Source organism: Callospermophilus lateralis, chromosome 7 (assembly GCF_048772815.1).
Source record: "Callospermophilus lateralis isolate mCalLat2 chromosome 7, mCalLat2.hap1, whole genome shotgun sequence".
Lineage (NCBI taxonomy): Eukaryota > Metazoa > Chordata > Mammalia > Rodentia > Sciuridae > Callospermophilus > Callospermophilus lateralis.
Window position 1 is genome coordinate 117,815,848 of NC_135311.1, and position 12,531 is coordinate 117,828,378.

The window sequence follows — 12,531 nt, forward strand, 5'->3', positions numbered from 1 at the left end:
TATTTGCTTAAACAAAAACAAACAAAAAACTAGTACTGACACCACAATCATCATAGTAATCTTGGGTTACCACCTGCCAGCTCCCCAAAACACAGGAGTTCACTTTTATCAAAAGAGCTGTTTTCCGGGGCTGGGGTTGTGGCTCAGCAGTGGAGCGCTTGCCTAGCACATGCAAGGACTTGGGTTCGATCCTCAGCACCACATAGAAATAAGTAAACAAAATAAAGGTATTGTGTCCAATTATAACTAAAAAATAAGTATTAAAAAAAAAAAAAAAAAAGAGCTGTTTTCCATGGGCCCAAACCAAAAGACTATAACCCTTAGAGCATGCCTCTATCATTCTCAAATACAAATGCCCATGGCTATCCTACAGACTGGAGTATGCTACCCTAAATTTTACATTAAAGGTGCATTAGGAGCAGAATTTAACAAGACAAATTTATCATCTAAAGAGAAGTCCTTTATTTTAACCTCTAGGCTAAGACTGAGGTCTTTACCTGTGTATCTCTGGGCTTTTCTTGTTTTTTGCAGCTTCCTGTTCAGTTCCTCTCTTTAGGTATTTAGTAAAGCGTTCATGCAATGTCATTCCAGAAGACCCAAAGTGATGCTCTGTTGATATTTAAAGAAATGAGTGTTATGCTACCAAGGGTAGATACAATGATCAAATCTTGCACAAACCTGCACCCAAGTAGTCAAATCCACACACAAACACACTGAAAAGAGGAAGGAAAAATGGCTGGTCCAGACACAATCCAATGCTGGGAAAAAAACCAACAAAGAAAACCAGGATCTGATGTCCCTTTAAGCACAGGACCAACTTCACTTTATATTTCAGATGAAGCCTATAACTAGCCCAACCCAGTTTCAATATCACTTCTCTTGGTCACTCCCTGACCAGCCCACCTTTATTTGCCCAAGGGACGACAGAATAATTGGGGGGAAGAAATCTGCACAAGGTCTGCAAAAGACTATCGGAAAAGACATTTTCCCCTATCATTCTAAAGTTTCAAAACATTTAAACTTCACGTTAAGGATTTTATCTATTATCTGATCACAGATTGCTAGTATTTCAAAATATTCATCTCTATAATAAAACAAAAACTACTTCCTGATATAATTTTCTTTAAGCCAGCCCAAACCTCTAAGTGAGATAAAGAGTCCAAAGGTTCCTTTATTTGCAAACTTTCATCCTTCACACTATAGAAGAAGTCAACATGAAAATGGGGTCTCGACTCACCTTTAACATGGTGAACAATGGTCACTATGTGCTGGGCAAATAATTCTGAGGGGCTACGCTGAGACTGAGCTGACTGTATGTGCTGGAAAATGGAACGAAATTCCTGTTCCTTTTTGTTGCTATGGACTAGATCCCGACAAAGCTTGCGTTCCTGAGCCAATAAGCCACTGGGTCTGAAAAAGAAATACAGGGAGATTCAAGTAACAAGACATAAAGTCAAAACATTTAAAACATAAAAATCTGCTTTTGGGGGGGGTAAGAGTTTGAACCCAGGGGCACTTTACCAAGTTTCTTTTCTTTTTTTTTTTTGGTACCAGGGATTGAACTCAGGGGCATCTAAACCGACATCCCCAGCCCTATTTTGTATTTTATTTGGAGACAGGGTCTGAGTTGATTAGTGCCTCGCCACTGAGACTGGCTTTGTCTTGTTTATGATCCTCCTGCTTCAGTCTCCCAAACACCCAGGATTACAGGTGTGTGCAACTGTACCTGGCTCTCTTTATCTACCCAAATTCAAAGTAACTTCAACACACTGTAACTACTGAAAAGGGTATCCAAGGTATTTCCTCTTTCCTCTCGGCATTGGGAATCTTCAAGTGGTATGATATATTAAAGTTCAATGATCCTGTTTTGGAGGGGGCGTGTAACTGTTGGTTTTGACACACACAACAAACTAGAAGATTGTTAAAAGATGAACTAGTTTAGTGAGCCAAGGTTAGTCAGTGAGGTGTGTAAGAAAACCTACAGTAGTGGGAAGTGGCTGGAATGCTACACAAGCAAGTTTCTACCTTGTTGGGGAGATTAGATCAGGTTACAACAGCCAGCTTGGGCCTCACCAGTGTCCTGAAGTTCAGCCCCTGCCTCTTCAACTCTAAACTGTCTATATGCTACTTGATGGTAGGGGGCTTATAGACTTTGGTGACTCAACTTAAGTGGAAAAGTAAATCATGGGTGCTTCATAGGCAACAGACATCAGAAACAGGATGGAGGGAACAGCTTGCCTAGGGGTGATACACAGAAGAAAAAAGCATAGGGAACCTAGCGACCAAGAATGCCAGTCACTAGGGGCTAGGATTGTTGCTAGGTGGTAGAGCGCTTGCCTAGGTGAAGCACTGGGTTGGATCCTCAGCACCACATAAAAATAAATGAATAAAATAAAGGTATTGTGTCATCTATAACTATATATATATATATAGATAGATAGATAGATAGAGAGAGAGAGAGTGTGTGTGTCACTAGAGACCGAAGATTATCTTTCCACCTCAGTATTGCTGCCCCTAACCACATAATCATTCAGTGACACACACACCAGTGACAGACAGTCATGAGGCCGTCAGCACTGTCATTTGAACTACATGGGGACATACAAGAGTCTATACTCAGGAAGGAGGGCGGGGGGCTTAGGAGATACCATTTAGGACACTAAAGCCCAGAGGATAAACAAGGAGTACATCTCACCGTGCAAGGTCCTCATCAAAAGAGTCCATCCGAACATTGACCTGGGCCTCCCGAGTTATGGAAAAAGAAGACTTCCCTGAGGAAAAGTCTCCTTTGGCTCCCAGCTTGTCACGGCCCTCGGAGGTCTTCCTTGGGGGAGGCGATGAGCTTTTCTCCTGAACTGCCTTATAAGCAGTCACTCTGAAATTCTTCTCAGGCACAAACCCCCTGTGCCCACTTTCGTTTCTCTTGGCCCCTCCACGCTCCTCCTTTTTGGATCTCTCTGTGAAGGGTTCCTCCTCCAATTCCTCTGCTTTCCTCTGTTTTTCCTTCCCTCCAGGTGCATATACCAGGCCTTCCCACTTGCCAGATTTCTCTTCCTCTTGGTTTTTGCTTGCACCTGCTATGACTTTAGACATAAATTTGGGTTCATCATCAAACTCCGATTCCTTCCTTCCCTTAGTTTTGTCCTTATCTTGGTCATCCATCTCCTCCTTGTGGAAGTCAGCTATCTTCTTCTCAAAGTCATCACGGAGCTTATACCTTTTGGGCGACTGGCTGCTGCGAAAGGGCTTCTCAGTATCAGTCTTGGGAGCAAATGGATCAGATTTCATTTTTGTATCTACATCAGAGAAGCTCCCTTTCTCTTTCACTTTCTCTTTATCACTATTTGTTTGTTTCTGCTCCTTATCTTTCCCATTCTCTGTCTTCTGCTCTTCCAGATACCTAGTTATAAAGACACAAGGGAGACACACAAAAGGCTCTTGAGCACCCTTCTCTACAGCAGCACATATCCATGTTCTTTGAGTTTTGATTTTCCGAGTAAACATGGTTTGTAGATTCCAGCATTAACAGTTATCTTTATAATTTCTAATGATTTCTGAAAAACAGCCCTTTACAGATCCATAAACTTGGCATTTTAAGAGTCAATGGAGTTGTGTCTCACAACCAAAAAGAGAATGGCAAAAGTTATTTTTAGGATACTGAAAAACAAAAATTCACTTACCTGTAATGTAGTCTAGGGGAAAAAAACTAGTGTCTTACCCAACTTTCACTCAGTCATTTAAAATCTGCTTTCAGCAAAGTTAACATATAGCTCAACCTTGGACTGTTTTGCTTTTATACAACTCACATTTGGAAATACAAGTCTCAAAGAGAGACTTCAAATTTGCTTCAAGTCACCTAGAAGATCTAAATATGAAATATACTGTGAACAAAAATAAAAACAAAATACTTGTTAATGGGGAAGAGGGTTGGCAGTGGCAAAAATCATTATTCTCCTTCTTACAGAAAAGCAGAGCCCAAGCTCAAATCTTCTAATGAGATTCAGTCCTGGCAAGGAATAAAACTTATACTTTAAAGCAGAATTACGAAGGCATAAAGTACAGACTCTGAACACTGAACATCTCATCTGTACTATTAATGGAGAAAGTATAATCAAGTAACAGTTACATTAATATGACAAAAGACTGAGGGGACTGCAGGGGACTCAAAGAAAATGCTAAAAATAGAAAGGTAACTTCTTGCTGATTAAGTCCTCCAAACCACAACCTGGTCCCAATGCAGCTTCCCTGTAACCTCTCTGCCATCCCAATCCATCCAACCACACAAACAAAGATTCATGGTCCAACTCACCGTGTCCCCCAGGGTAGAAAGACGAAAGCATTGTCACGTCCTCTCCTAACACGCAGCCTGGTTGGCTTCTATTGGGACATACACCCACCTTGTAGTTTTAAAACAAGGCCTTCCTGGACTAAGCCTTGGGCTCTCCCCTTCTGCCCAGTCTCCTCAGGCAGAGGGTGTGTGGCTCTTCACCGTGATGGGCTGATGCAGATGGAACACAGCAGATGGTGGGTCCTAGAGGTCTAACAGCTCCAATGGCCATTCATGTTGGCAAAGACCATATTTTTTTGGTAGCTGACCCACAAATCTCTACTGATCTCTGGCTTACATTGGTAGAATCCAAGGCAAATTTTAAATGTGAAAACATCATTGCAGAGTAGTCTAAAGAAACTTTATGCTGCAATACAAATTCAGGAAGGTAGGAAAGCTGGAGTTAAGCTAAAGGTTTCCTTGGGTGATGCTTTTAATGTCTGCTAATGAAAAGCTGAAGAAATGGGGATTACCTTATTACTGTTAATCAAAGCTCTAACTTACATCACATTACAACTAGCTGCCAGCTGGTGAGATAAAGCACAACCAGACAGGAGAAATGAGATACTTGCCTCTTGGTATAGGCTGCTCCTCCTGAAGCAGCACTCTCCTCCTTCTGAGACGAGCCGTATGTGGAGCCAGTGGCCGGAGGACTCTTACCCACAGGGCTCTTTTTGGATGGACTCAAAGACCCAGAGCCATGGTCGAACTGACCTTGGTGTGTCCCAGACTGATACCCAGCACCACTTGGCAGAGTTGAGCCCATCTGAGATGTGTTGGAAAGCGGAGGACTAGGTTTTGGCACAGGACTGGGTCGGGGTGACCGCCGTCTCACCACCACAGACTGGAGAGGGCTTTTGAGAGCTGGGCTTCGCTCCCTGGGACTCAGGTCAGAAACTGAGGCCCGTGATGCAGAACCAGTGCTATAGGTGGTGGCATCTGGCCACGGCTTTGAGCTCTCGGATGCTTTTGCATCTTGAGAGGTGCTTCCAGAGAACGACTGCTCCTTGGCCTCATCTCCCTGGTTATCCCCAGTGGCCTGAGATGGCCGGCTGTCCTTGGAAGAGGACTTTTTCTCCTTTGCAGACTTGCGCTTAGAGGACTCAACACGGCTATGGTTGGAGGAAGAACGAGAGGATGAAGAGCGCCTTGACCTGTCAGAAGAAGACTTATCAGAGTTCCTAGAATGGCTCCTGGACCTCGGTGATGGGGACCTTCTCTTTGGGGACCGGGATCGGGAACGGCCCCGACGAGGACTGTATGCTTGCCGGTAGTTCTGCCAGTTGGAGCGGTAGTTTCCATAGCCTCCACGGTTATACTGGCCCCATGGATAGAAGCCTCTGTTGCGCCCACGGAAATAATAGGGTCTCCTATAGCCTCTGTTGTGACCTCGGAAATCCCGATTCTGGTACACTCTGGGGTGATTTCTTTCTCTGTTATGGGCTGGAGAGTATGATCTGGAACGAGACCTAGAACTGCAGAGGAAGGGAAAGGGGAAGATGTTTGAATTTTTTTTTTAATTGTCAACAGGCCTTTATTTTATCTATCTATTTATTTATTTATATGCGGTGTCAAGAATCGAACCCAGTGCCTCACACATGCTAGGCAAGCGCTCTGCCATTGAACCACAACCCCAGCCCGATGTTTGAATTTTTTTTTTTTTTTAAAAGAGAGAGTGGGACATAGAGAGAGAGTGGGACATGGAGAGAGAGTGGGGGGGGGGAGAGAGAGAGAGAGAGAGAGAGAGAGAGGGAATTTTTCAATATTTATTTTCTAGTTTTCGGCGGACACAACATCTTTGTATGTATATGTGTTGCTGAGGATCGAACCCGGGCCGCACGCATGCCAGACGAGCGCGCTACTGCTAGAGCCACATCCCCAGCCCAATGTTTGAATTTTTGACAGAACTTTTATTAAAAAAAGAAACTGCTAATAAAGATAACACTCTGAAATCTGTGTCATTTTTCAGTTTTGTCAAAGCAAGAGTGCAAACTTAAATATTTAATTTCATTCCTATGGCCCATTAAAAATAGACAAGAGTCATTTTAACAAATTATCAGATACTGAGATCATTTCATTAATATTTTATTTTTTTTAATAATTTTTTTTGAGAGAGAGAGAGAGAAGAGAGAGAGAGAAGAGAGAATTTTAATATTTATTTTTTAGTTATCGGCGGACACAACATCTTTGTTTGTATGTGGTGCTGAGGATCGAACCCGGGAGGCACACATGCCACACGAGCGCGCTACCGCTTGAGCCACATCCCCAGCCCCTCATTAATATTTTAAATGGAAATGCATTTCTACAATGAAAAGAATATCAAAAATTTCTTAATGTAGTAAACTAAAGACCATTTTAGCATATAACTTTAGAGTTTATTAGAGTGTCTTTGCCTTATTTTTTCATAGGCACAGGGAATTTAACAGGTCCCTGGGTCATAGGAGGGGAGGAAGAACCATGGGCTCTAGGACCTAGACAGGTAAACTACTCAGGCCCTCTGGCTCCTTAAGGTTACAATACTCTACTCCTATCCTCTTCACCCTCCATCTCTCTGTAGGGAAAATTACTTAGATCTAAGAATTGTATAATCTCACTACAATTGTAAAGGTACAGTTACAACAGGCCAACACCAAAGAACACCTGGAGAACACATCAGTTCAAAGCTTAATTTACTGAAATCAGATTCACAAAGCGAATACTGATTTTGTATAAAGGACTAGAAATTGTCTATTTAGGTCAAACTGCAGTGGTTGAGCTACACGATCTTACAGAGGTGCCACAAGGGGGCACTATCTGACCATAAGGCACACAGGTATACATGAAGTTAAATCCAAGAAACTACTAAAATAGCCCTCCTCCCAGTGTGCACATCTTTCAACTCAGCTTGAAGGCTAGTGTATGTTTTCATTTAACAATAGAGAACTCTAGCATAGCAAAAGTACACTCCAGAACCACTGTGATTCAGCAATAATCTAACTTTGTAAACACATGGTTCATGAATGCTAAGCACTTCAATGACCAGGAGAGCCTTTTCCCTCCATCAAAAAGCCAAAAAACGGTCTGTTGGTGTAAAAATACACTGGATTCTTAGATACCAACTGTTGTATAAATTATGATATTAATATTAACCACTACTCCTAAGCAATTAGCTAAATATTTACCAAAATCTCTTAGCAAAAATAAAAAAAGTTTTATTTAAATATAAAGAACTATTTACTTAATCAGCAGGTCTTCTCATAGCATGTCGCTAAGGACTGAACCCATAAGCATGGCAGATGAGGACTCTAACACTGAACTACATCCACAGCCATGAGTTTGCCTTTTTTAAATTTGTGGTGCTGGGGACTGAACCCAGGACCTTATGCATGCAAGGCAAGCACTCTACCAACTGAGCTATATCCCCAGCCCTATTTGCCTTTTAAAATACAGTAGCTCTCCTCTATACCATGGCCTTGCTTTCTGAGGTTTTAGTTACCTCAGTCAAAAAAATATCAAATGGTGCCGGACATGGTAGCGCATGCCTGTAATCCCAGCAGCTCAGGAGGTGGAGACAGGAGAGCCACAAGTCCAAAGCATCTTCAGCAACTTAGTAAGAACCTGTCTCAAAATAAAACGGGAGCTGGGGATGTGGCTCAGTGGCTGAGTGACCCTGGATTTAATTCCTAGTGTCAAAAAGTGCAGGCGGGGGTGGGGGGGTGGTGGTGGTGGTGTAGATTCCAGAAAGAAACCATTATAAAATTTTTAATCTTTTTACCACAGAATATTATTATAACTGTTTCCCCAGCCCTGTGCTTAATTTTTTTAAGTTAAACTGTATCATAGATATGTGTGTACAAGAGAAACAAACGAACAAACATAGCCAGGTGTGCTGGTGTACACTGTAATCCCAGCAGTTTGGGAGGCTCCAGGAGGATCACCAGCTCAAAGAAAGCCTCAGCAAAAGTGAGGCACTAAGCAACTCAGAGAGACCCTGTCTCTAAATAAAATACAAAATAAGGCTGAGGATGTGGCTCAGTGGTTAAGTGCCCCTGAGTTCAATCCCCAGTACACTACTCTCCCCCTCACCCCCTCAAAAAAGAAAGAAAAAACCCAGTATTATGTATAGGGTATGGTACTGTCCTCAGCATCAGGCATCCACTGGATTGTGCAACACATCCCATATGGATAAGGGGGAACCACTACAACTGTTTAGCAATGTGCCAGGTATTGTTTTCTCCCCCACACTGGGATTTAACAAAAGTTAAATCCATAAACAAAATAAACAAAACAGTACTTTTAAGAATAAATTTACATTCAATTTATTCTAAAGACAATAAAGTAGGACTGGGTTCTTGGTATTTATTACCTACTATGCTCTTTTTTTTTTTTTTTAAATCTACCCCATGAAGAAGAACAGCAAGTGGCAAAGAGGCGTCTTACTTTCCTGTTAATGGTTGCTACTTAAGTATAATTTAAAAAAAAACAAAAACAAAAAACTTACCTTGCACATTTTCATTCGGAAACAGTAACAATATAAGAAAAAGAAGGGAGAGGCAGATGCAGGCTATGAAACTGAGTGGATTAAATGACTATGCTTGAGGGAGGTGATCCACCACCAGCACTAAGAAGGGTCTATTTCATGTCCCATCCTCAGGCTACTGCTGCTTCTGTTAGAAATTACTAATGAGGCCCTGTGGCATACTGCATCCAAAACCCGCAGTCATTGCACAGATGCAGGAACATGCGTCTCTGCAGATTGCAAATGAAGTTATATAAGAGAAGTCACTGAAAAGGATACAGTCTGTGAAATATAAGGAAATAATCAATTTTCTCCAATTCTGTAGAACTCAGCAGTTAGTTAATTTAAAAGCACTGTTTCTCAAACTCTCTGGATAGATAACTTTCCTTGTAGGGGAGGGAAAACAAAAGAAAAACCCATGAAACAGATAAGCCAGAAATAAAAATTGAGCAAAGTGGCAAACTCATCTGTTTCTAAAAAACAGAGAAATCAGACTAGAATCAAGTATAAGAGCATGCTTTCTGTGGAGAAATTCTTCCAGAATAACCATATTCTAGGTATAGGAAAGCACATGGCTCTAGACCTAACCCAACACAGACTGCTGAAGATATTTTTCCTTCATTTGCTGAGTCAATGACCACACCAAACGATCCATAGAACCAGGAGAAAAGATCTTCCCAAGATTCCATTTATTGACACTTTTAAATTTGGTTTATCAACTCAATTTTGTCTCTCAGTTTTGGCTATACACCTCTTGGTTTGGAACCAATTATTTAACTTCCATTTACTAGATTAAAATTTAAAACACTGTCTTTCAGAAAACCAAACAAGCTGAAAGTGAAATTTTAGCTGCCTAAATCAAAAGACCGGGTGCAACGCAAGAGTTACGAGGAGTCTGCTCAGTTCCTTGACAGCAAGTTCCTGAGGCAGATAAATATATATTTCGTGGATTTCCCTTTCAGTATTTATGCACACCTACTTTTGTTCAGTCTCTGGCCTGAAATTTATGTTTGGTCTGGTTTCTCAGATCTCATTTAAGACTTAACTTGTTTTGAATCAGAAGGAAAAAACACCCCACCATCCATGTGTTTAACAGATTCTTTAGAATACCACTGTAGAACTACAGAAACCACCAAGAGTAAAGCTTACTGACTTAGTTCCTGAGATTTGTTTTAAACTTCATTATATTTTTTTTCTAAAAGAATTCTAGATACTCATCTGAAATAAACAGCAGAGGTTCCAAGCAGCAAAACTGACAAAATTATCTCCTTGCTAGTGCAATTTTGACAAAAGAATGAAGTTGTGCAAAGATCCCATTACTATTTAAATACATCAATATTTCCCAACTCCTATATACAAACTGTATACACTAAAAGGCTTTTTATCTACCCACATTGTTAAAAGAACACTTTTAATGAATGAGAAACCTGACTCACAAGACATCAACGAAAGAGAAAAGATGGTGAAGTTTGGCATCCTACTTCAAAACACAATTGAAATAGGGAAATCTATTGAAAGCTGACTGAATCAAAAATATTGATAATTCAAAAACTAATTTTCAGATAGTTTTAAAATGTGTTTTATTGAATAGACGCAGCTCATTAGTAATTGGCACAGTAGGTACATAGAAATGGTAAATTTCTAAGAACTTAATTATTTTAGTAGTTAAAGCTTCTCCTACTTGCTATGTTGTTTATATTATTCTCTTAGCTATCCTTTCTTCGCTGATGATACAAATAAATTGTGGTCTAAGGTTTTCAAAAATACTTTAGTGAAAAGTAATCAGGTGTAGAGATTTAAAGCAAGCTGCTCAGATAAAAATAAAATATCTTCTTCCTAAGTAGAGGGGAAATAACGTGTGCTGGCAAAGAGCAGGAATTAAGCAAACAGCCTGGCAATAAGAGCCGATTTGAATTTGAGGAGGCCTGGAGTATTTTACAGACCCTCTCTCCATCCTCTCCACCCAACCCCCCACTTAATACAGAAATTATAACAAAAGTGCTTCAAAACCCACAGTGACTGACACAATGATCATCTCAACGTACAAAACCACACCACACCCCCTTACCTCAGCCTGCGCTTCCTTGAACGAGACACAGATCGGCTTCGGGATCGAGACTTCGAAAATGAACGAGATCGAGATCTCGATGCAGATCTTGATCGAGAAGAACGAGATCCAGACTTGGATTTGTTTGTTTTTGACATCTCTGAAGAGGGTCAACTTTTCAATTACACCTTATATTAAAAAAAAAAAAAAAAAAAAAAATCCAAATATATGAGATTCTCTGCAAACTTTAACCTCGATGGACATTTAAAAACATTAAAAAAAAAAAAAAACAATGAAATGGTCAATTTAAAAGACTCATTCTTTGCTCTTTCATCAAAAGAAATTTCTAGAGACAGGGGCTGGAACTGGAGCTCAGCAGTGGAAGAGCTCTTGTCTAGCATGTGCAAGGACCTGTGTTTGATCCCAGCCCTGATGGAAGTAAAGGGGATTTCTAAGTAGGACAAACTCTAAATATACTAAATCACAGAAGCAAATGAAAACTCTACATATCGCCCTAACTGGGTAGCACTAAGAAAAACTGACAAGGATGAAGGAAAGCTATCAGTGATTAAGTGCGTTCTTTTCTCACTATATAGATGATACATGTTAAGGACTAAGTCAGCTATTAGTAAAAGTATTGAGATGACCTGAGACAGGCTACCCAGTTCCAAGAGAAGAAAACCCATGCAATTACATCTTTACTAAAGAGTATGTAGTACATCTGACCATATCTCTTCCTCCTTAAATTGCATATAGCTCACAAAGTTATGTACCACATTTTTTTTTTTTAATGCATTTCTTTTAGGGGCTGGGATACAACTCAGTTGGTAGAGTGCTTGCCTTGCATGGCACACCATCCTGGTTCAATCCGCAGCCACCACCAACCCCCCCCCCCAATTTTTTTTTTTAGTTGTAGATGTACACAATACCTTTATTTTATTTATTTATGTGGTACTGAGGTTCGAACCCAGTGCCTCACACATGTTAGGCAAGCGCTCTACCACTGAGTCACAGCCCCAACCCAACCACATCTTTAATACTTATTTTCAAAGAACACGTTCACAGATTAAGAGTATTCACAAATATTCTTTTTAAAAATATTTATTTCTTAGTTGTAGTTGGACACAATACTCTTTTTCTAATATTTATCTTTTTTTTTTTAGTTGTAGTTATTTTATATGGTGCTGAGGATCAAACCCAGGGCCTCGCAAGGTAGGCAAGCATTCTACCACTGAGCCACAACACCAGCCCTCAAATATTCTAATACTACAATAGCACAATCTTCCACCCTGTAAGATTCAGACTATTAATCCATAAATAAACTACAATAATTTATAAAGTGAAGGACCATTACTTTCTTATAGCTCCTTCACTAGCATCAAAGTAAACTTTCTCTCAGGGTAATTTTCTTCTCCTTCAGGAAAGAACAAGCATCTAAGAGGTGAACAGTGGGTTTGGTCCTTATACCAACACCTTCTACCTGCACCTTGGACATCTTTCCAGGAGCAAAAAACATTTACGTCAATCATGTGTACATCAAATACCAGCAATAAAGAATCTGCAAAAAATCATTAAGCTAACTGACAGTTAAACCCAACCAAAACTCCAGGGTCTGTATAAGATCACACCTAGCCACCTCACTGCTTAGTAAAACATAAC

At 40.5% G+C, this 12,531-nt stretch overlaps 1 protein-coding gene across 1 annotated transcript in view; it reads right to left on the reverse strand.

The window, feature by feature from the left end:
- The window catches only part of Thrap3 (thyroid hormone receptor associated protein 3), a 56,722-nt gene that overhangs the window by 9,416 nt on the left and 34,775 nt on the right, over window positions 1-12,531 (reverse strand). The window contains exons 3-7 of the mRNA XM_076860744.2: window positions 10,894-11,060; window positions 4,900-5,802; window positions 2,696-3,400; window positions 1,238-1,410; window positions 498-609 (exon numbers count right to left, since the gene is read on the reverse strand). Coding sequence (XP_076716859.1) covers window positions 498-609; window positions 1,238-1,410; window positions 2,696-3,400; window positions 4,900-5,802; window positions 10,894-11,030 — 2,030 coding nt within the window. The 5' untranslated portion in view covers window positions 11,031-11,060. The remainder of the gene's footprint in view (window positions 1-497; window positions 610-1,237; window positions 1,411-2,695; window positions 3,401-4,899; window positions 5,803-10,893; window positions 11,061-12,531) is intronic.